Raw genomic sequence first — 25,801 nt, forward strand, 5'->3', positions numbered from 1 at the left:
GTAAAAATAGATATCTTGGGATATTATTCAAATACACTCTGTGATCCCTTAGAGCTGGGGTAGGGGCCTAAGAACTTGCATTTCCACAAGTTCTTAAATGATGCTGACGTTGCTGGTCCATGGACCACACTTTAACAACAACTGAGTTAGTAATTTCCGTTCTGTCTCTCTTTTAGACAGACCCTTCCCCCACAGGTTGTAGTTCTTGTGACTTAGGGAACCTGCCAACTCAGAACCTGTGTCCTTTTTTTCTAAGCCACACTTTGGGTATCCAAGACCCCAGAATTACTCGTCCAGACATCCTTCCAAAACTCTGCATACCTGTCCCCAGTCTGTCCTTGCCATAGAAGACTCCACCAGTGTGTACACACCTGTATCTAAGGGTGGCCAGAAAATCAGCTATTTGAAATAAGTTGTGTGGGTAGGGGTTGGGGGATTGGGGGACACACAGATGTGTCCCATGCAAAACCTCCCCTATTACAGGGTGGAGAATGGAGTAGAAACAGAAAATAAATGGACTATGATTAGAGGACCTTCATTGTTTTCTTGCTCCAGCAGGCAAGTGTAGTGGTGGTCTTGCCCTTATACCTACTTATGTAAATGACAGGGAGAAATCCCATCCTGTTATGACTCATCCCTGATTTTAAGGATCTGGGACCACAGGTGATTCTTGAATGGTTCTATTTCATGAGGAAGCATTGCATCTATAGTGCTCTTCTTAGGTTGAATGAAAAATGTTTTCTTCCTTCCATATAACCCTCTACACACTTTTCCCAGATGACCACAAATGTAGGGGATAGTGTACGCGCTTTGGATTTCAGCTGAAATACGACTAACTTCCTGTATGAATTTGAGCAAATCAGTTGACCTTTTTGCCCTCAGTTTCTTTATCTTTAAAATGGGAGTAAGAACGCCTCTCTGTTCTCTTCCATCTCCTTCTTATTTCCACCCAATTTAATTTGATGCCATTTTCAGTTTTGTGTTCAAATGCTACCATCTTTGATTAGATCACGTCCCTGTATCTCATCTGGAAGTAACTTCTCATTGCACTTGCAACCGTTTGTCCTTGTTTTTGTGGTTTTGTTTTGATTAATGTCTTTATAGCTCATTGGACTCTGAGAGAGCAGGGATTATGTCTGCTTAGTTCCCTGTTACATTCATTCTATCTTGCACAAAACTTGGCACCTGCTAGATGCTAAATCCCCATTTGATAATGCACAAATAAATGTGTGATTATTGTCATAATTAGAGAACACATACTAAATGACTGGCACATAATAGGTGCTTAGTAAATGACACCGATTGTTTCTCAGTGCAATTTATGCTATAAATATTTAATTTTTTTTCTCATATTTGACATATGGGGAGAATGGGGTGAATTTGAGACAACTACAATTTAAACTGTCCAAGTCAAGAAAAAAATGTGGTGTGATAAGCTACTGGCCTCAACAGCTGGAAGCATGACACACTTTTTAAAGACGAAAGAAATGAAATATCCAGTTTAAATCAAAGGATAATAAATTCAAGAAAATGTTGTATTTGCCAAATTTCCTTGCCCTTGCCCAACCCAAACTCCAAAGAGTGCATCTTTTTTAAAAGCATGTGGTGAAACTAATTCCCTACCCAAGTGTTCACACCAGTCACTGGCCTCACCCTTCTTCTTCACAACTCAGGGGTTATTTTAAAGATCTCTTTAATATCGGCCAGTCCAAATATTCTCTTGTCAAATATTTCTGGGGCCTGTACTTGAATAAAGAAATGATTTTCTCAAATCTGTGAACAGGACACTTTTTTTAATGTCAAAATAAACCATCTGCTTGTACAACTGTTTCTAATTACTTCCCTGCCTAGACTCTCCACTGAGGGGTTTGGCACCAGCACCCCGCCCAGAGCAGTGCCGCTGCCCAAATCCTCGCAGGCAGCTCATCAACGCAATTGCAACTCCGGCTGGAGTCCTGGACCTGCAAGCCTGGGTGTCCGTGGGTCCGTCTGCCCGGCCATCTGCTGGTGGCACCTCTCCCTCCTGCCGACTCCCTTGGTGAACCCCACCTTGCAGAAGTGCAGCTCGCCCAGAGCAGCCCAGGAGCTCAGCATGCATTCCCCAGGCTTCAGGAACTTCTTGCTGCTGGCGTCCTCCCTTCTCTTTGCTGGGTTGTCAGCTGTTCCTCAAAGCTTCTCGCCATCTCTGAGGTAAGTTTGGTTTGTTATTCTTCAGTAGAGACCTGCCGTGCTTATGTGGCAGGGCTCAAGCTTGCAGGATGGCTGCCCTAAGCCAAGAGTTGTTACTAAATTGGACACGGGATAAACTGTTTTCAACCTGTTCCATTCCCTCTCCTTATATCTACACTGTGCATTGCCTCATGTCTGTCCTTTTGCTTTTCCTTTGGAAAAATGCAATCATTGAATAAAAATATAATTTATACTTCTGCAAATATATATCAGGAGGAATTTCTGCCACGAGTTAAAATTCTATGTGTACCCGTATCTTCTCACAATCTGTAAAGCAGAATGATCTCTGTTTCCCAACAGCAGCAACAGGTCTATATTACATTTTGTATCATATTCGGAAAGAGACGGAGGCACATTGCAATAGTGAAACTAAACTTTTTAAAAGTAGAGTTCCTAAAGACTGCTTAATGCAAATTATGCCCGATGCTATCATAACATGTCTAGTTCTTTCTATATATTCACCTCTTCTCTTCCATAATATAACTGCCCATTGGCCATCGGATAGCAGTGGGACATTTTTTAAAGGAAAACTGAAAAGTCAGCTGAGTGCCATACCTTGGATTACTTTGTATTTAATCTAAATGTGCATATAAGATTCAGTGACAAACTACCAAAGAGCAGGGCAGATCACCTCTGTTCACCTGGAGAAGGGACCTGTGTCCGGGGGGCAGGTAACCCCCTTACACGTTTTGGGCCCTGGTCGTTTCTCTGGTGGGTGGTACCTGCTTGCTTGGGAAAATATAGCCCTTCCAGGCAGCGCTTGGACCGCAGAGAGATGTGGGCCTCAGACTTCCTGTTCCTGGGGTTGTGCGTCTGCACCTGGAGGGGACACTGGGGAGGAAACGTGGGTTCGGAGCAGGGGGCGGTGTCCGCGTCTGACCCAGCCTGCCGGTTGCTTGTCGCCCGCGCAGGAGCTGGCCAGGCGCCGCCTGCAGGCTGTCCCGGGCCGAGTCGGAGCGCCGCTGCCGCGCACCTGGGCAGCCTCCGGGGGCCGCGCTGTGCCACGGCCGGGGCCGCTGCGACTGCGGCGTCTGCATCTGCCATGTGACTGAGCCGGGCATGTTCTTCGGGCCCCTGTGTGAATGCCACGAATGGGTGTGCGAGACCTACGACGGGAGCACCTGTGCAGGTAAGGGGGCGACGCTGCCGCCTCCTTCGGGAGGTAGGAACTCCTCTTCTGGGATTTCTGCCACTCCCTAAAAGAGTGAAGGGTGAGGACACGCCTCCTTTCACATAAGCACCAATTAAGTTACCGCAATTGTCACACTTTGGCTAGTTAATTCTACCATCATTTATCACAATACTTTTATCCCCCAGGCTCCGAACTTGAATGGAAGTAATATTTTAAAAATTCATTCACTTAATTATATATTTTATTGTAATTATATATTTTATTGTAATTATGATTTTTTTTTAAGATGGGGTCTTACTATGTTGCCCAGGCTGGTCCCCAACTTCTGGGCTCAAGCCATCCTCCCTCCCCGGCTTCCCAAAGTGTTGGGATTACAGGCGTGAGCCATTGCACCTGGCCGTCATTTGCTTAATTCTAAAATCTCACTTGCCTCTAAAGTTCCTCATTACAGACTAAATTCCCCAATGTCTTCACAAATAAAGTTATTTTACTGGGTTCTCCTATCCCTATCAAGAATGTTAATCATAATATTTGTAGATCTTAGGCCTGTATTTTATTTTACATAGGAAACAGTGGGAGGGGGAATGTATTATTTTCCTCCATTCTAGGGAGGCAGGTTTTGCCTTTGAAGCCTGATTAGCCCTCTCATCATTAGAATATAGTTCACAGGCAGGAGTGCGTATCAGAAAACGATAACAAGGAAAAAAATAAACAGGCACATACTTACTTAGAAGCGACTGTTTCTGCATTGTTCTAGCTGCTTGAATTTTTGAGTTGCAATGAAACTTGGTATTTTGTAAGGGTGGAGTGAAAATACATTCATTTTTCCTTGCACATTTTTAAGGAGTGATTCAGGTTCTGATATTGGAAAGGGTCAAAAAATTCCTTCCCAGAGAACACCCTTAACCTCTTCACCTGTTTCAGATAAATGTGTCATTTTACTTAAGGCCAAGAGCTTCAATTAGTGCCTTGTGAGTGACACAGAACTCCATTACTGAAAGCACAACACAATGCATTCCAGACAGGGTTTGGCAAATTTGTAGGAAAAACTAGCCACTTATTTTACCCTCAATGTAGCTAAGACTAATAAGTCAGCCAACACTAACATAGAAAGATCAAGAATGAGTTTATAGCAAAATAGTTTTTTCTTGGAACCTGGGCCCAGTAGTGTGTAAGTTAGGTTACTTAACATGCAGGCTGCTTGGCAATGCAAAAAATAGTCATAGAAGAAATTTGGAGGGGCACAGGTGCATCTACTTTGTTTGTTTTCCCTGTGAAGGCTGTGAATCAACACTTTAAAAATACTGGATGCTGGGCGGGGTGGCTCACGCCTGTAATCTCAGCACTTTGGGAGGCCAAAGCAGGCGAATCACTTGAGGTCAGGAGTTCAAGACCAGCCTCACCAACATGGTGAAACCCAGTCTCTACTAAAAATACAAAAATTAGCCAGGCGTGGTGGCATGTGCCTGTAATTCCAGCTACTTGAGAGGCTGAGGCAGGAGAATTGCTTGAACCTGGGAGGCGGAGGTTGCAGAGAGCCAAGATCATGCCACTGCACTTTAGCCTGGGTGACAGAGATTGAGAATTCATCTCAATAAATAATAAAATAAAAATATTGAACACCACAACTTGTTATTTAACTTTGTAGCCCTACAAACTGCAGTATTATTAAGGGTAGCCCTTTGGAATGAAAGCTAAGTTATCGCCTAATATTTCATTCCAAATTTGACTGTTACTTGGCTTCTCTGACTTATGGCCTCTGGCAAACCCTCTTCAAGATCATGAATTTTGAACAAATTTTCCAGGGCATTTTCTCTTGTTTTATTACAGACGTAAGAGGTAAGAACCTAGGAAGAACCTAGGCTGGTGCTTTTCTCCCTAAAACTATGCAGAAGGAATGCTGTGGTAGCGTTCTTTTTCCCCTCCCATAGAAAATGATTTGTTGTTTACTCATAGCATCTTAGTCACTGCATTCCTTCCTTCCTGATACAAAATGCAGGACTGAGTTAAGCATGGTTTTGTTTGGTTATGCATGCACTTCTATAGAAGATGAAATGCTTCTCTTTATTTTAAGACTGAATGGAATAACGAAGTTCATTTTTTATTCTCATCTTGCTGACTGATGCCCATCAAGGCCTACTCTACAGGGCCTTGAGCAGAATCTGTCCTCGCAAATGCCCTGACCACGTTTGTGAGGCCCGTGTGAAGATCCCTACAAGTAGCACACAGGGCTGCCTTGCGAGCTCGTCAGTGTATTCCGTGCTTCAAATTTAGCTTCTCAGTTTTATTTTTAAGAAATAGCTCCAATTTTATCACTGTAATATGGAAACAGAGCAGGTTTTCTATGTTTATGTGCACCTGTGCACACCTCTGTGAAATTTCCTGTAGGTGCTTTCCAGAAATAGAGTAACTTCAGAGACCTCTCCAACTTCTAAGAAGAAAACAAAATCCTTCTCTCATAGTACTATATCATGGAGTGATTAAAAGTATGGGCTCTGGGCTGGGTGTGGTGGTTCATGCCTGTAATCCCAGCACTTTGGGAGGCTGAGGTGGGTGGATCACCTGAGGTCAAGATTCAAGACTAGCCTGGCTGACGTGGTGAAACCCTATCCCTACTAAAAAACACAAAAATTAGCCAGGCTTGGTGGCATGTGCCTGTAATCCCAGCTTCTCAGAAGGCTGAGGCAGGAGAATTGCTTGAATCTGGGAGGCAGAGGTGGTGGTGAGCTGAGATTGTGCCACTGCATTCCAGCCTGAGCAACAAGAGCGAAACTCCGTCTCTAAACAAATAAAAATAAACTTGTCTGGGCGAGGTGGCTTACACCTATAATCCCAACATTTTGGGTGGCCGAGGTGGGTGGATCACCTGAGGTCAGGAGTTTGAGACCAGCCTGGCCAACATGGTGAAACCCATCTCTACTAAAAAGACAAAAAAATTAGCTGGGAATGGTGGCACGTGCCTGTAATCCCAGCTACTCGGAAGGCTGAGGCAGGAGAATCCAGGAGGTGGAGGTTGCTGTGAGCTGAGATCATGCCATTGTACTCTAGCCTAGGCAACAAGAATGAAACACTGTCTCGAAAAGAAAAAGAAAAAAGAAAAAGTGTGGACTCTGGGAGAAAATTTCTAGGATTCAAATCCTAGTCCTCCTACTCAATAGCTGTATGAACTTGGGCAGTTACTAAACATTCTCGCTTTGATTTCTTCATCTGTAAAATGGGAATAACAGTACCTACCTTACAGAACTGTTGTAAGCTTTAACATACATAAAATACTTAGACTAGCATCTGACACAAAGTAAGGGCTCAGTACATATTAAAATGTATACATACATTACATTATTACAGTGACTCATAACTGGTGGGCTAGTATGGATGGAAGGACGGGTGCATGGAGGGGACAGATGGATAGATAGCTGGTCTGGTGTTTGTCGGGCATTTAATGCAGTGAGAGCAATTTAGTTCTCTTCATGTAGTCTGGGCTTGTTATTGATTCAAGGCCCAAAAGGTCAAGTAAGGATAATTATTTTGGCCCAGCCTCAGGGCAGCTGTATTAGATACACTATGCCCTTTTAAAGTTAAGTCCATTGGGATTATTATACTGTGAATCATAAGAAACATACTTATTATAGTTGGTGCTGGTTGAAAGTGATTAGTCTCCCGCCATTAGAAGTCTGTTTGTTCCATTGTCCACTTGTTCATGGCACATGCATCTTCCTCAGACTATTATAGTACAAAGATCCAGGCAAGTGAGTGTTCCTATGGATGTGATGGTCTATTAAGGGGTAAAATAATTTTGGTAGAATGGTGAAGCCCTGTCTCTACTAAAAATACAAAAATTAGCTGGGTGTAGTGGTGTGCGCCTTGTAGTCCCAGCTACTCGGGAAGCTGAGGCAGGAGAATTGCTTGAACTCAGGAGGCAGAGGTTGCAGTGAGCCAAGACTGTGCCACTGCACTGCAGCCTGGTTGACAGAGCGACACTCCATTGCAGGAAAAAAAGAAAAGAAAAAAAAGAAAGAATGGCAAAATGTTTGATTGCATGGAAAGAAACTTTCAGTTGATATTTCCAAAGCATTTCTGGTTGCCCCCATGACCAGCTGTAATGACACTTAAATAATATATCATTTTCTTAGAAATCTTTTGAAATTGCCGTTGAAATACATTACCTAAAAAGTTTCGGTTTTAGTATTTTAGGAAGAGCTAATATAATTCAATTTAGCAACACTTGTGAAGCACTGCATATTTTCTAGGCTCTCTCCTGTTGAAGGGAATGTAAAGATGAGGGATAGAAGGCAGCTTACCATTGAGTAGGGAGGACAAAGAGAAATACCAGATATCTATAATATAATGCAAGATACCATTTGTACAAATTTTTGTGAGGGCTGCATTGAGCCAGGGGTTATATATTATGGTTAAAAGTTCTTGAGAAACAGGTAGCATTTGACATAAACACTTACGTACTGGGAGATTTTTTAGTCCAAAAGGTGAACTGTTGGAATTCTGAGCAAGGAAAATCTTAAGCAAAGGTGTAGAAGCAGAAAAACGTGTGGATGTTTGGGAAATAGTGAGGGCTACAAGGGTTGGTTTGGCTGGATCTTAGAGCTGTAAGGAAAGTAATAATAGATAGGTTGAGAATTACCGTTGATCATATTGTAGAGAGTTTGTTCTTGATTAAACAGCATATAAGAGCTATTAAGAGTTCAAATATGGGAGCGATCATTAGTGCTCTGATTCATGGAAAGAAATATAGTCATTCCTTGGTATCTGCTGGGGCTTGGTTCCAGGGAGCCGCCTCCACCAGTGGATACCAAGGGTGTTCCAGCCTCTGATATAAAATAGTGTAGTATTTGCATGTAACCTATACACATCCTCCAGTAAACTTTAAATCATCTCTTGATTACATCTAATACCTCATGCAATGTAAATGCTATGTAAATAGTTATATATACAACTATTATATATTAGTTGTATTATTTTGTGCTACACTGTTATTTTTTTCTGAGTATTTTTAATCTGCCAATGAGGAGCCCACAGATATGGAGGGCTGACTGTATGGTGTCCCAAAGCATGGCAAGTTAAAGTAGAGAACCAATGGGGAGGAACTCCATGGGAGAGACAATAAGAACAGAATTATTATTATTATTTTTAAAGACCATTTAAAAGTAGAATCAGTATGAATTAGTGCCCAAGGATGAGTAAGATGAATTAAAACTCATGCTGGGTTTTTAAGCCTGCTAGATTGGAAGTATGATGGAACTGATGGAATCAAGAAATCACAGGAAAGAATCAGATAACCAAATCCATGACTTATAGTTCTTTTAAGTGGAATTGATAGAAAATGAAAAATTAATGCTAGCGGAAAGAGATTCCGATTTCATTGGCCAGCACATTTGGGGCAGGATGGGAACCTTGTCTGAATTGTTAACGTGGGCTAACTTGCTTGTACTGTTAACCTTGAGCCAGTTTTTTAGTTTACCTGATATTTAGTGCCTTTTTCTGCAACAGTATCCTTATGGATATGAAGAACTTTATATTCTCGGTGACACTAAGCATGATTATATATATATATATATATATGTATAAATTTATTTAATATTCATATCTTTTATACACTTATACATTTATTCAGACTATAAGCCATCCTTAGCTGCGTGTGGTGGCTCACACCTATAATCCCAGCACTTTGGGAGGCTGAGGTAGGTGGGATCGCTTGAGCTCAAGAGTTTGAGACCAGCCTGGGAAACATGGTGAAACCCTGTCTCTACAAAAGATACAAATATTAGCTGGGCATGGTGCACACCTGAAGTTCCAGCTACTAGGGAAGCTGAGAGGGGAGGGTGGCTTGAGCCCAGGAGGCATAGGTTGCAGTGAGACATGATCATACCACTCTACTCTAGCCTGGGCAAGAGAGGGAGGCCCTGTTTTAAATGAATAAATAAAAAATAAAAATAAAAAATATAAGCCATTCTTACAAACATTGATTTTTATGTGTAAACATTAACAGTATAACACAATTAAAATAATTAGAATACATTGAAACATTTTTAATATGTAAAAATTAGGAATTTTTTTCTTGAAGATATTTGAGTTTTACACTGTGAAGTAAATAATATGGGAATTACATGTGGTTATTCATGAGAACTGGACTTCCTGGCTGTTGAGGCTGTCTGAGGACTGTTTGACTTGCCTTTCCCTTCCAATTGCATTTTTCTTGGATTGTTGAACGATTTCCCTCCGAGACTACTTGTGGATTCACTCGGGGTTTTTCTTCACTAGTCTTTTTCTATTTTTCATCTTCTCTCCCTTCCTTCAATCCTCATCCTGTCTTCCTTGCCTACTTCTTTACTTCCATCTAGCCCACCTTGGATTTACCACCCCCTCTCTTTCACAAAATATCCCCTCCTTGTCTCTGAGTCAGAGGCACCAAGTACATGAGAACATTATCTGCCTAAATCCCCTTCACCAGTAAATAAATGTCTTGAACAGACAGACTGGCTTTCACATTGCCTCTTTCCTGTATTTTCCTCATAGTCTTCACACCACTTGTAGTTTTTGGAAACACATTCAGGAGTTCTCCACCATTAGCTCACCCACTTCATGTAACCATTTTTCAGGAGCTCTGCTTTCTTACATTCATCTGTGTTGGATAAATGCATATTGTCTTAGCCCAAGTGACATATAAAAGTTAAATGTTTTCATTCTAAAAGAAAGTGCCAAACGTGCACAGCAATTTTCCTCAGTTGTATTGCTCTATCTGGACAAGGCTCTGCAGTTCTACCATAATATCTTAGTCTGTTTTGTGTTGCTGTAAAAGAATCCCTGAGACTGGGTAGGTTGTAAAGGAAAGAGGTTTATTTGGCCTACAGTTCTGCAGGCTGTACAAGCATGGCACCAGCATGTGCTAGGCTTCTGGTGAGGCCTCAGGAAGCCTTTACTTACGGAAAGTGAGGGGGGACTGGCATGTCACATGGTAAGAGAAGGAGCAAGAGATAGAGGGAGGGGCACCACATTCTTTTAAACAATCAGCTCTTCTGTGAACAAATAGAGAACTCACTCATTACCTTGGGGAGGGCACCAAGCCATTCATGAAGCATCCGCCCCCATAACCCAAACACCTCCCACTTGATTCCACCTACAGGATTCGGGATCACATTTCAACATAAGATTTGGAGGGGACACACATCCGAACTGTATCACACAGAGACAGATATACTTTGCCCTGGACTAGGTCATCCCTGCACCTTGATGATCTAGAGGAACATATTTATAGCATTGTGGTATTTAGATAAAATAGTATAAATGTGCGAAGTTCAGGAGTTATTTTCTATGTAAAGTTTCCCCAGAATGAGAAAGGAACATATGGAAACAAATTTATTTGTATTACAAATTTTAAATTTGCAAAACATAAACCTCCCTCATAAGGTTCTCAGAGTCTTCAATATATTTTGAAATATGATGCTAAAACTGACATCCCATGTTCTTGATATCATAAACCCCCACAAAAGCTGCTCAGCTCTCTGGGCCTCAGATACACATTGTTACATCTAACCTTGTGACTCAGCATGTTCATGTTCTTGAGGTAGGTGATTAATGCCCTAGGAGGGGCTGGGTGTAGTGACTCACATCGCCTGTAATCCTAGTACTTTAGGAAGTCGAGGTGGGAGGATCCTTGAAGCCCAGTGGTTCAAGACCAGCCTGGGCAGCATAGTGAGACCTGCTCTCTACTAAAAAATTTTTAAAAATTGCCAGACACAGTGGTGGGTGACTGTAGTGCCAGCTATCAGGAGGCTGAGACAGGAGGCTCATTTGGGCACGGGAGATTGAGGCTGCAGTGAGCTATGATTAGGTCACTGCACTCCAGCCTGGGTGAGAGAATGAGACCCAGCCTAGGTGAGAGAATGAGACCCTGTCTCAAAAAAATAAAAAATTTTCTGGGAGTAGAGAACCCCGTTATCATTCTTCAGGGAATTCCCTGTCTGCAAACTTAGTAAGACAAGACATTTTGCGAAGCTTCATATCCTGCCCTTGTATTATTTTTCTATTGCTGCTATAACAAATTACCACAAACCTTGAGGCTTAAACAGCTCAAATGTCTTTTCTAGAGTTCTATAGGTCTCAAGGTCTCCTGACATGGGACTTCCGGGCCAAGGTGTTGATAGGCTCTGTTCTTTTCTGGAGACTCTAGGAGAGCATCTATTTCCTGGTTATTGGTGTTGAGATAATTTAGTTCTGTGTGGTTGTAAGACTGTGGTCTCTAGTTCCTTGCTGGCTGTCAGGTGGGGGTCCCTCTTGTCTTCTAGAAGCTGCTTTTGGGTCCTTACAAGTAAGTACCCCACTCCCAAATCTCAAAACTGGAAACAGGTTGTCAGACCTTTCTCACACTGCCATCTCCCAGAGCCTCTTCCATTTTCACGTCCCTTCTTACTACCATTGAAAAACAAACTCTACTTTTAAGGACTATTTTAACTAGACTGAACCCAGATAATCCAAGATAACCTTCCTATCCAAGACCCATAAACTTCATAACATCAGCAAAATGCCTTTTGCCATAAGGTGACATGTTTAAAGGTTTCAGGAGCAAGGGTATGGCTATATTTGAAGGGCCCATAGTCTTCTCAGCATAGTTACCCTCCTATAAAGTGCAGGGGACTTTGTATGTGTGAATGGCAAGGGAGAGGTTCCAACTCATTCACGTCTAGCTCTTTTATGCTCCATTGGTGATGCAAGGGCTGAGTCTTTTCCTTCTTTTCTGAGGTTATCTACATGATCTAATTGCTCTGGCCCCAGTCTTTTCCATATATATATATATATATATATTTTTTTTTTTTTTTTTTTTTTTTTTTGAGATGGAGTCTCACTCTGTTGCCCAGGCTGGAGTGCAGTGGAGCAATCTCAGCTCACTGCAACCTCCACCTCCCGGGTTCAAGCAATTCTCCTGCCTCAGCCTCCTGAGTAGCTGGGACTATAGGCGTACGCCCTCACGCCTGGCTAATTTTTGTATGTTTAGTAGAGACAGGGCTTCACCATGTTGGCCAGGCTGGTCTCTAACTTCTGACCTCAGGGGATCCACCTGCCTTGGCCTCCCAAAGTGCTGAAATTACAAGTGTGAGCCATGGCATCTGGCCTTTTCCACACCATTTCTGATAAGGAACACTAAGTGTCTTTCTAAAGCATGAAGAAGGACTTAAAGCTCAACAGTTGCCTGCATTCAGTGCCTGACATTGTCACTTGACCACTGTGGTGCTACGGGGAGGTTACCCAAGAGGTGACAACCTCCGTTTCCTTATGGTTGAAAAGAGGGCAATAGTAATACCAAATAGGGATAATGACAGTGCCAAAAACATACGAGTGATTAACAAATCATTGGAGTTTTTATGCTTAAATATGCTAGACACCCCTCTCCTACCCTAGCTGAATTCCTGGTCCTAAGATATTTATTTTCAAAAAAGCAATTTTCTTTCCATGGTATATCTTCCTCTAGTGCTAAATTCATGTCTTGGAATTGCTCTGGTAGTCTTTGAACTATTCTATCCCAGCCAGCTTGCCTGCTCTATAGTGCCAGGGCTGGGTGTGCCCTCAGCCCTGGCCAGAATGAGGAATCTGAGAGCTTACTGCATCATGCCCCAACTCACCGCACTGCCAACTTTTTGAGTCTTGTATATGTCTTTGTCTCAGAACCTGCCTTTTGTGTTCCTGTCCCTGACATCTACACTATGATTTATACTATTATAATTGATCTCATGGAACGCTCCAGAACCCTACCCTCAGAACTGTCCTTGAATTTGGAATTTTCATTCTTTTTCTCTGCTGGAAACCTTTAGACATCTGCAAACTCCCAGGGCTTACTCTGTAAGTGCAGTTCTGCTTCTGACTCTTTCCTCCACTGAGATGCCTGTATTTCTAGGGTGTTCCTTGATCTCCTCTAAATTGTTGAGTCCAAATAGGTTGATCCCAGAAACTGCTACTTCAGTTGCAAAACTGCAGAAAGCAACACAATAAAAAAAAATAAAAATAACTCACAGATTTTTAAAAATATGCGGTAAACATTACTGAATGTTCTGGAGACGTTGGGTTGTGTGTTATTTAATCATAAGAATGCAAACAACTAAAGATTGAATAGGAGTCATTCTAGTTCTTTTGCTTTTTTTTTGTTGTTGTTGTTTTTTGAGACGGATTCTTGCTCTGTCACCCAGGTTGGAGTGCAGTGGTGCGATCTCGGCTCACTGCAACCTCCACACCCCGGGTTCAAGCAATTCTCCTGCCTCAGCCTCCTGAGTAGCTGGGACTATAGGCATACGCCCCCACGCCTGACTAATTTTTGTATGTTTAGTAGGGACAGGGCTTCACCATGTTGGCCAGGCTGGTCTCAAACTCCTGACCTCATGTGATCCACCCACCTTGGCCTCCCAAAGTGCTGGGATTACAGGCATGAGCCTCCGCGCCTGGCCCATTCTTAAAACTCCCAATGCACTGTTATGTACTTCAGCCTCTCTTCTTTATTCTGTTTGAACCCCTCCTTCTCATCACATTTTTTTAAAATTTCATTTTCAACTAATGTTCATTTTTCACAAGGAGTTTAGTTATGATTTCTGTCATCTCATTTTTTGCCCATTCGTGGCCTCTAAAGTCTTGGCTTGTACCCCAAGTGTTGATGTCCTCAGATATTAAGGATACAGACGTATATGCATGTATCTGCTTGTATATATGTAGTTTTTTACATTCTGATTTATTATGTATATGTATACATAAATGAGAAGACCCAGGGCGGGTCTCTCTCTCTCTCTCTCTCTCTATATGTATATGTGTATATATATCCTCCTATATATTTTTTACGCCTGTATAGGCAATCAAAATATATATATTTCATCCATTTATATTTGGTATATGTATATATTTTGATTGCCTATACAAACATAAATAATATATATACATATTTATATGTGTATACATACATATTTGATACCCTAATTTCATATACATATACCATACATATGTCAATATGTAAGTATGTGCACATACATATATACGTGTGTTTGGATATATGTGTGAGTCTAAATGCTATACACAGGGACATAGATGCGTAAGCCCTTTTCTGGTAGACAACTACCTGCAGATCGAAGTCAAGTCCACTTTCAAATTTCTGTAATGCTGACACTCTTGATATAAAGGTTGCTTGGGACTTGACACCACATTTGTAAACCTGCTAGAAATCAGTATCTCATTGGGGAATACTTTTGTGTCTTTCTCTGTTTAATGAATGCTATGTAAACAATGACATATCATTTGGGTGATTCATAATTGGATTCTTTTTTCACTATGGAGTTAACTAAATGCTTTTAGGCTACTCAAGTCACATTCAAATTACAGTTAATAGTTGGTAAATGGTCCTCATATTGTTATACTAAAACTGTGCAAAGATAGAAGAGAGAAAACAGTTTCTTTTCTTTTTTCAAAATAAATAATAGTGACATTCTTATTACTAATATATTTTAATGCTATATACATTTTCGTGGAGTATTTGGAAATGTCACCAAAATTAGGTTTCATTGGAAATCCTTGAGTCTAGGGTTGGAGACAAAAATCACTCAGGATTCTCGTGTAGCTGTCCTCTGAAAGACATGGTCTTAAAAATATAAAACTAATGATAAATTTTCTCTATCTTTGAGACAATAATAGCTGCTTGTGTTATTTTGATTCTAATAATAAATTATGGTTTCTATGAACAGATATACTGTTCTTTGCTAAACTACTCTGAATTTTGTAGTCACATCTCAGAAGGAAGAAAAAAGGAAATAAAATAATGTGATAAATCAGCTTTAGATTTGTCTGGATTTAAGACTCTCTGCCTTAAGAAGCAGCTTGCATCAATGGAAAAATAACTGAATTAGAAGACAGGAGAAACAGGCCCTATTATCCACTTTTCCACTTAAGTGATCCACTATGTGATGTTGGCAAATAACAAAAATATCCACCTAAGCCTCAGTCACCCATTTATATTTGGTATAGTACTTCTGACTTTTTCAAAGGGAAGGCATGAGGTTGAGGATCCCTGCAATGAGTAACTGGCACTTTGTAGGGGCTCAGTAAATATATGTTCAGTGAATAAATGAGATTCAGCTTATTTAAATTACCATCATGGCTATGGAATAAATATTTAGGTAAAGGCATCTGAAAAGATTAATAATTGAGGATAGTGGTAACCGTGTAGAGGTTAGAGGATAAAGACACTCATAACTTTAAGAGCAGAGGTAGTGATGTTACTGATAAACAGTTGACAAGCCAACCAAAATGAAGACGTGGAGTCAGAAAGGCCAAGAAAACTTGGAGGGGATGGGGATCTTCTTAGTCATCCAAGTAAACCATGGCCAACTTTGACTCATCCTTTTCATTTGCTCTCATATCCTGCCAACATTGCTAATGTTTTCACTTAATTTTCTGCTAAATTTTCTTCTGTTGCTAGTGCCTTAGCTTAGCCTTCATTTCCCTTGACAAGGAACATTAATAATAGTTAAGTTCTTATCACACGTCAGGCTTCAGGCTGTCTTCCATTCTGTCTATCCTGTGTACCACCACTTGGTGAATCACCATAAGTGACATTTTGTCAAGTATCCGTGCTTTTACAAATTCCCTTTAAAGATCATTCTAACCGTTTGTACTGGCCACTTATTCTGTACCCCTGCTTTGATTTACTTCATGAACACACACGCAGGGTATATACTATGGGTATCACATCTAAACTTTGGCTTCCAATCTCCTTGGCCATTAAGACATTCTAGAATCTGATTCCTGTTTAATGGCATGCTGACCCTGTTTCCTCTTTCTCACCCTGTATGCTCCCATCTGTCTAGTTAGATCTTAACACCACTGTCACTTAATATGGTCTACACCAAACACATTTTTCACAATTTCACATTTCTTATGTTCACAGATATGCCGAATATTCTGAATACTAGCACCATCTCACATATTTTTCTGGAAACTAAAAACAAACATATTTAGCACAAAAAAAAAAAAAAAAGGTATTTAGCACAGTTCTGAGTACACAATACAGATCAATCTTTCCTGGAACTTGCTTTGTGTGATTTTGAATTACTGTCTAGTGTCCTTTTATGTCAACCCGAAGGACTCCAGAATTTGTTGCAGGGTAGATGGTTTAGTCCATTCAGGCTGCTGTAACAAAATACCCTAGACTGAGTAATTTAGAAGCAGGACAAATTTAATGCTCACAGTTCTGGAGGCTGGGAAGTCTAGAATCAAGGTACCAGCAGATTCAGTGTATGGTGAGGGCTCATTTTCAGCTTCCTGGATGGCTCCTGTATCCTCACATGTTGAGAGGGGGAAACAGGCTCCGCCAAGCCTCTTTTGTAAGGGCACTAATCCCACTCATGCGGGTGGAGTACTCATGACCTATTCGCCTCCTACAGGCCCACCCACCTTCTTAATACTGTCACATTGGGGATTAGGTTCCAAAATATGGGTCAATATTTGCATCATAGCAGCCGGTCTACGAGCTGACCTTGGCCAAGGGAAACCTCACATCAGTGGGACCCGGATATTGAAGCCTTTGTTCTTTGGGAAATTTAGCTTCCAAACCTGGTGTGAGATTTAAAGGCAAGAATCACGTCTAAGGAGGTGGAAAAGTCTGGTACCGCTAGACTGAGAGTATCAGGGGAATTTACCAGGGCGTTTTTGGGACTCTACGTGGGTAAATTCTCAAGCTATTTTCTATTAACTTCTAAATTGATAAAGAGAGAGAGCTGCATGGAGGTTGCAAATCTCATTTTCCTTGGAAAAGGAGTGCTTTGTCTTTCCAAGAATCACATTTCCTGGCAAATAAGAAACTATATTTTGTAATAGAAGTCATTCTTCCATCTACTTTAAATCATCTTACTTAAGGGTGGGTAGAAGAATGAGGGCTTTATAAAGAGAAAAGAAAAATAAGACTTTTATAAGGGTGCTTACTGACTTGACCTTGTACGGCCCCACTCTTAGGGTATATAATAAACTCAGTCCCTGTGCCAAGAGCCCTATCGTTGTAATTGTTTGTACATAGTCACTAGTTCAAACACCGAATTATTCAAAGTGAATACCTACCCACTCTAGTTTCCTGTTCTGTTATTTTATCTGGAAACTTCCTAGGGAAAGGTAGGCTAATTTTTTTTTTAAAGAGGTCAATGAGTTTTGGCATTGCTTAAAAACTTCTCCTATGGCAAGGCATTAACTGTAAATTCACGACTTAGTCAATGGGGTAGAGTAAGGAGCCAAAATCAGAAAATGAAAACGTGGTAAATGTATTTCCTAATTGTTCATTACTGCTCCTTCAAAGCTATCATTTTCTGCTGTGCAAAATAGTTAGACAAAAACTAGTTATTTTTATAAACAAAGTGACTTGGCCATTTAAGTGATTTCCTCTCCAAAATACAAAGGACAAGTTATAGACTATTTTCTTTTCTTTTCTGGGCAACACCATTAGTTATATAAGCTCTAAGAGCTGTCTTGACATGGAAATAATTCATTTGTTTCAAGAAAGAAAATATTTGATTTGTTAACTGTGTACTGGAGAGACTACTTTCAGTGGCCTGTTTGGATAATTTTAAGCCTTGAAATTAACGCTACATTCGTAATACAAATGAATAAGAGGAGTATCTACCTCTATTTGAGTATACTATCCTGGAAAATATTTTCATACATATGAATTCATTCAATTTTTATAATAACTTTTAAGAGATACTCAAAACAATTATTCTCCAACTATTGTGCTAAGTAAGCCTGAGGAGAAATTCCTCCCGCCCCAAATCAATAGAAGGGTTTTCTTCAGCACTATAATAAAGTTATCCTAAAACCGTATATGCGGGGATAATTTCTTCATGAGTTTTGGAGTACTAAAATGAAAGCATAATTTTCAGAAACTTTATTTACATTTAAAAATATAAACTTCTCTTGAGTTTTTTCTTGGAAAAGTAGATTTTAGTTCCCACTTTTGTCTTCGAGAGTGCATGTAAAAGCTAAAATCTTAAGAAAGTACTGGGCAAAAGAACCCCTTATGCATTTAATATTAAAGAAATTGAGATAACCAAAATCACTGGGACAAAATTACTTGTACTGATAACGAGCATCTTCTCAGCTATAGTTGAAGTTTTTAGAGAGATTGCATTTAACATCAACCATATCCAAATAAGAAGATCCTCCTGAGTGAGCCTTTGAAGGAACTCCTCCATAACCTAATTTTTCTTGTCTGTAAAAGTGAAAGAAAAAGAAGGTAGGAGAGTTGACTCTACATATTTGTTATTTCCTTGGGCATTACCTTATATTATTTTGTGTATTACATATTTTGGCTATTACGAATAAGTCACATCAGAGATTCTCTTTTGTTCTTATAAAATTAATTTTTATAAAGTGAGCTCAAAAAATTTAAAAACATGCAGATTTTAATATATGTATAGTCTTTTTGAGATCAAATCAATGTGAGCCAACAATACTGCAAAGAGAGAGAAGAAAGGCGTTTATAGAAAACTGAACAGTTTTGATTGGATCATCATGTAGGTTCACTTTGCACCTTGGAAATGAACGGGTGGACCATGGGTCATAATATGAAGACTTGTGGGGACATCCTGCCTACCTGGGATTCTGGATATTCTGATCTTTCAATATTTCAGATATCCCTGTTAATGCACCAGTTGTTGCTGGGCGCTGTGGCTCATGCCTATAATCCCAGCACTTTGGGAGGCTGAGGCAGGTGGATCACCTGAGGTCACGAGTTCGAGACCAGCCCGGCCAACATGGTGAAACCCCGTCTCTACTAAAAATAGAAAAATTAGCTGGACGTGATGGTGGGTGCCTATAATCCCAGCTACTCAGGAGGCTGAGGCAGGATAATTGCTTGAACCGGGGTGGTGGAGGTTGCAGTGAGCTGAGATCACACCATTGTGCTCCAGCCTGGGCGACAAGAGTGAAACTCCATGTATCCATGTAAAAAAACAAAAAACAAGAAACAAAACACACACACACACACACACACACACACACCCAAAAACAAAACAGGTGTTGAATTTTTTTTTTTTTTTTTTTTTTTTTTTTGAGACGGAGTCTCGCTCTGTCGCCCAGGCTGGAGTGCAGTGGCCGGATCTCAGCTCACTGCAAGCTCCGCCTCCCGGGTTCTCGCCATTCTCCTGCCTCAGCCTCCCGAGTAGCTGGGACTACAGACGCCCACCACCACGCCCGGCCAGTTTTTTGTATTTTTTAGTAGAGACGGGGTTTCACCGAGTTAGCCAGGATGGTTTCGATCTCCTGACCTCGTGATCCGCCCGTCTTGGCCTCCCAAAGTGCTGGGATTACAGGCTTGAGCCACCGCGAACAGGTGTTGAATTTTAAGACGTATGAGTGGCAATGCACTGATCTTTTATTAAAAGAGTACAGTCTTGACTGAATTTAACAATCTTTTCCTTAGGAAAACTAAGCAGGAAGGTTTGGGTAGGATGAAAATGCAGAGGCAGAATGCTCTGGAAAATGCTTGGGAAATGAAATTAAAAAACAAAGCCATTTGATCTTTCTCCACTGTTGTTGCTGCCTGTGTGATGTTGCACAAATCACGCAACTTCTCTGAGCCTCAGTTCAGTTAAATTCAAAAGGCACTTATTAAACATCTCCAAAAGGATGTCTAGAGAAGAACAGGGAAATCTTATGACCAGACCTAGCTTCATTAGCTGTGAGATTTCAGCCATCAGAAGGCAACAGGAGCTGAATCTGACTGCAGATTTGATAAAAGGGTGGAAATAATTTTCTTACAGTTGACTGCTAAAACGAAATATTCTGTTACCTTAGCTAACCTTGGAAGCTCTGCTTTCCTTCAGGATTTAAGAACTTTCATATCCATGAGTAATTGTTTAATGCATGTCCAGTGCTTGAAAGGTATTATAATATAGACATTACTATTTTATTTCTTTACTTTTCTTTCTTTCTTTTTTTTTTTTTTTTTTTTTTTTTTGAGACAGAGTCTCGCTCTATCACCCAGGCAGGAGTGCAGTGTCGCGATCTCGGCTCACTGCAACCTCCACTTCCTGGGTTCAAGTGATTCTCCTGCCTAGGCATTACTATTTTATAAAGCAGACTTGGTGTTCGTCTTTAATTCCCCAACTATATGCACACAGACTGTTAAAGCACAATGAAATAATGATATTTGTGTGCATCTCAACATTTACCCTCTGGATGTATAGTTATCAAAGACCATGATAGTCTTTGCTGCCCTTTATATGAAAGTCAACTGGGCAACCTAGGAAGAGAGCCATGACTTTGAAGAACCACTAACGAATGAGGTGTGTGTGGGAGCTGTGTGAGGGGTGTTTAGAAGAGAATAGCAATAGTCTGGAAAAATAATTCCTTTTCTAATAGGACAACATTCTATGGGGTGCCCTTAAATATCTATTTAATTAGAATCATCCTATATGCTTATTATGAATTTGAAATAAGGTAATGATAATACAGCTAACATTTATTTAGAATTACTATATACTTCTTGTGTGGTGTTAAATTCTCCCAATAAACAAATAGCAGGATAAATCATCTTACCATTCTAAAGATAAAAGCATGAACCTCAAAAAGATTAAATAAAATGTTTAAGATCACATGTTGTCTGACATAAAAACTGTGCCATCAGTCACTTTGTTATTACACCATTTAGCACAGTGACACTGGCTAACGAATGCCCCAAGAAGTATTAAATCTCTTTTCTGAATTTTGAATAATCACATGCAGTATTAATCTACCATAATTAAATGTCATTTTCATATGTGAAAGTGTGAGAGGCAGAATACTGAGGAGATTGAAGGAGAAAGACTATACGGGTTCCAAAACTGGCTCTGCCTATTATGAACTGTTGATTTTGGGAAGTTAGTTGATTTGCTTGTGCCTCTGTTTCCTCATCTCATAGTGTTATTATTGAGAAAACTCCCTTGCAGGTAGTAAATCCTCAGCAACAACTTCTTTTTTGTTATCAGTATTATCAGGCCATTCCCGTGTCACTATGATTAAATTATATACTCCTCAAGGGCAGGAATAGTATCTGATTTTCTGTATGGTTTTCTCTTAGGTCTTTGATGTTATTGCTTCAAGAATGCTTCATTACAGACCCCCACAACATTTAGTGCCTTACAAAAAGGCAATACAAATATGTGTGTGTGTGTGTGTGTGTGTGTGTGTATATACATTGCACATATATATATATGTCTCTTGGGTGTGCATATGAACTACGACTCAGCCAGGCAAGCCTGGACTTCAGCCTGAAGGCTGGCTGCATTCTACTGCATGTTATTTTTATGCTACCCAAGCTATGTTTTTGGTATTGTGGATCACAGGAGCACTGGAAAGGGAGAGGAAATACTTGAGATCTCTTAAAGCTTTGACTCTGAACCAATAACCTGCAGTTTATATCCAAATATCATTGGGCAAAAGGAGCCCCAGGCCCAAGCCAGAGATCTCTGTTCTGCATGGTGGCATGGTGGGAGTGAGTGAGGAGCTCAGAGCAGTAATACCGTCAGTAGGATTTAGAAAGGATATTCAAATATTCAGTGAAATTAATTTATTGACATGATCGTAAATATCTGACATTTATATTTAATTTGGAAATAAATACGCTGTATTTTTATTTTAAGTATGACCATATTAATAATTACATAGTAAATTACATTGACATCATAAGACACTAGGTCTATGTTTAGGGAATTCATTTTTATGAGATTGATGTGAACTCTCTTATGTATTAACTTCTGGATATATTTTTACTTGTTTAAAAATTTTCACGTCCCTTCACAAAAATCCTTAATTTCCTAAATGTAGACTTAATGTCTTATGAGTTAAAGAACACTGCACTGAAATATATCCAATATGCCACTTTATGGCACCTTCCAAATGCTCTTAGTAAAAATGAGTGTTACAAATCCCGTAAAGCACAGCAAAGATTGCAACCAAACTACTGGTACAAATCATGAGACAGATTCAGTAGTTGTCTGTTTTCATATGCACATTCAGTAATTCACTTACCTATTTTTTGTTACATTACTTTAATTTTCATGCTTTTTCTACCTTAAAATAATATTTTATGTAGGATAATATGCTTAGATCTTTGAATTAGCTACTTTTAGAGTTTCTTGAGAACTTCAAGAGTGTTGGAAGCAGTCAACATATTTATTCAAATTTCTGTTTCGGGGTTTTTTAAACCATATAACTCAACTTACTTGAGAAGAAAGGAAAACGTAAATGGTTTTAAATGGTGTTAGCTGTCACACAGACCTTGGGTGGCCAGTCAACTATTGTAAATTAACTGACAACGCTATTGTGAAGTCCATTAACTTAATGCAGAGGATTGGTTCATATTTTTAATGAGGAACTTTAAGTCCTTTAGGAACTAATATTTCCATAAGTTTCATCAATTTTGAAATTTAAGATATATTTTGATTTGGTGTCCATATTTGTATAAATATATTTGACAAACATATTTATCCATATCAAATAGACACAATCTTTAAGAATTAAAACTCTAAAAATGGACTGCTTTCTCATATATAGAGCCAAGGATTTATATATTGATATAAAATAAGAGTTGTATATGTTTATGTTGTGTGTGTAATTATGTTGTTTGTTCAATCAACAGTTATTTATTAAGCAACTACTATTTATAAGATGCTGTATTTGTAGCTGCAGAGGTTGTAAAGATTTAAATATGATTCTTGAGTGGGAAGTGGAACAAGATAGCTAAACAGAACTCTCCAGTGATCATCCACCCTACAGGAGCACCAAATTGAACAATTATCCATGCAGGAAAGCACCTTTATGAGAACCAAAAACCAGATGAGTGATCACAGTGCCTGGTTTCAATACCATGTCAAAGAAACAGGCACTGAAGCGGCAGGAGAGGCAGTCTTGAATCACCACTCCATGCCTCCCCCATCCACTGACAGCAGCCATGTAGCATGGAGAGACCATCTCTGTGCTTGAAGGAGAGGGAACAGTGATTGTGGAACTTTGGATCGGAACTCAGTTTTGCCCTGTACAAAAAGGGGCAGAATTCAGCTGATGACCACAGACAGAGCATTTTGATCAGCCCCAGCCAGAGAGGAATCATCCATTCCAGCAGTTGGAGCCTGAGTTCTGGCTGGCACCACCACTGTGGACTAAAATACTCTGGTGTCTTAAATAAACTTGAAAGACAGTCTAGACCATAAGAACTATGATTTCTGGGCAAGTCCTGCTCTGTACCGGGCTTGGAGCCACTGGATGTGGGATGCATGTGACCTCATAAGACACCAGCCAGGGCAGCCAAGGGAGTGTATGCATCACCCCTCTTTTGACCCTAGGCAGCTGCAACTCATAGCTCCAGGAGGAGAGGGTAAAGAGGAATTTGTCTTGCAACTTGGATACCAGCTCAGCCACAATAAAATAGTGTACCAGAGCCCCCATTCCAGGCCCTAGTTCCTTGTGCCAGAGGGAAACCCACTACCTTGAAGGGAAGGACCTAGTGTTGGCAGAATTCATCACCTGCTGACTAAAGAGTCCCTGGGCTTTGAATAAATATCAGTGGTACCCAGGCAGTACTTGCTGTGGGCCTTGGGTGAGACCCAGGGTCATGCTAGATTCAGGTGTGATCCAACATATTTCAAGGGGTGGTGGCCATGGGGAGAGATTTCTTTTGCTTGAAGAAAGGAGAATGAATAGTAAAGGGGACGTTGTCTACAGCTTGGCCCAGTGGGATAGAGGATCAAGTGAATCCCTGGGGTCCCCAGTTCTACAGTTCTCGGCCTTGACTCCTGGATGGCATTTCTGGATCCACGCTGGGCCTGAGGGAAGCCCACTGTCCTGAAGGGAGAAACCAAGGCCTGGTAGCATTCACCACAAGCTGAGGCTCGAGTGAACATTGGTACCAGGCCTGAGGTGGTCGTGGCCATGGATAGACACTCTTTCTGACTGAGGAAAGGAGAGGGAAGGGTGGGAAGAACTTTGTTTTGCAGCTTGGGTGCCAACTCAAGTCACAGCAGAACAGAGCACTCAGTAGCTTCTTAAGTTTCCTGACTCCATGCCCTGGCTCATGGACAGCATTTCTGGACCAGCCCAGAGCCGGGGAGTAACTTGCTGCCCTAAAGGGAGGAACACAATCCTGGCTCAGTTTGCAACCTGCTGACTGAAGAGCCCTTGGGCTTTGAATAAAATTGGCAGTAGCTAGGCAATGTGGTTGCTGTGAGCCTTGGGTGAGACCTAGTACCATGCTGTCTTTGGGGTTAACCCAGAGCAGTCCCAGAAGTGGTTGCTACAGGGGTGTTTGTGTTACCCCTCCCCCAGTTCCAGGCAGATCAGCATGAAAAGAGAGACTACATTTTTTTGGAGGAAAGTAAGGGAAGAGAATAAGAATCTGCCTGATAATACAAGGAATTCTCCTGGATCTTACCCAGGACCACCAAGGGGATACCTCTACAAGTCTGTAAGAATCACAGCATTACTGGGCTTGGGGTGCCCCCTAATGCAGACACAGCTGCAATGACCAAAGATTTAGATAACAACACTCAATTCCCTTTGAATGCTTGGAAATCCCTTCTAAGAAGGATAGGTACAAATAAGCCTAGACAGTGAAGACAATAATAAATACCTAACTCTTTAATGCTCAGACACCAGTGAACATCCACAAGCATCAAGGCCATCCAGGAAAACATGACCTCACCAAACAAACTAAAGCACCAGGGACCGATCATCATTTACATTAGTTTTCTCTTGGCTTGTTAGTTCATTTTTTGCAATCAGTGTTGTCATCAGTTTAAAACAATGAATTGGCCAGGCACGGTGGCTCATGCCTGTAATCCCAGCACTTTGGGAGGCCACAGCGGGCAGATCACGAGGTCAGGAGATTGAGACCATCCTGGTTAACATGGTGAAACCCAGGGTCTACCAACAAATAGAAAAAATTAGCCAGGCGTCATGGCGGGCAACTGTAGTCCCAGCTACTCAGGAGGCTGAGGCAGGAGAATGGCGTGAACCCAGGAGGCAGAGCTTGCAGTGAGCCAAGATCACATCACTGCACTCCAGCCTGGGTAACAGAGCGAGACTCTGTCTCAAAAAAAAAAAAAAAAAAAAAAAAAAAAAAAAATTATATTATTTGCAAGCTTCATAGTAACCTCAATTCCCAAAATTGACAGATAAAAAGTTTAAAAATGAAATTAAAGCATACCAGCAGAGAAAATAATCTTCACAAAAAGGAAGACAGGAAGGAAAGCAAGAAAGAAGGAAAGATGACAAAACAACCAGAAAACAAGCAACAAAATGGCAGGATTAAGTCTTTACTTATTAATAATAATATTGAATATGAATGGTCTAAACTCTCTAATCAAAAGACATGGAGTGACTTACTGGATTCAAAAACTAAACGAAACAAATGAGACCCAATGAATAGTTGCCTACAAGAAA

At 40.6% G+C, this 25,801-nt stretch overlaps 1 protein-coding gene across 2 annotated transcripts in view; it reads left to right on the forward strand.

The window, feature by feature from the left end:
* The first annotated feature begins 1,683 nt into the window (after window positions 1-1,683).
* Window positions 1,684-25,801, forward strand: part of ITGBL1 (integrin subunit beta like 1) — a 248,587-nt gene continuing 224,469 nt past the window's right edge. The window contains exons 1-2 of one of the 2 annotated variants that reach the window (XM_073014478.1): window positions 1,684-2,190; window positions 3,141-3,358. In XM_073014478.1, the coding sequence (XP_072870579.1) occupies window positions 2,093-2,190; window positions 3,141-3,358 (316 nt within the window). In that variant the 5' untranslated portion in view covers window positions 1,684-2,092. The remainder of the gene's footprint in view (window positions 2,191-3,140; window positions 3,359-25,801) is intronic. The other variant, XM_007960812.3, reaches the window with a different exon arrangement.

The sequence above is a fragment of the Chlorocebus sabaeus genome, chromosome 3 (genome assembly GCF_047675955.1).
Source record: "Chlorocebus sabaeus isolate Y175 chromosome 3, mChlSab1.0.hap1, whole genome shotgun sequence".
Lineage (NCBI taxonomy): Eukaryota > Metazoa > Chordata > Mammalia > Primates > Cercopithecidae > Chlorocebus > Chlorocebus sabaeus.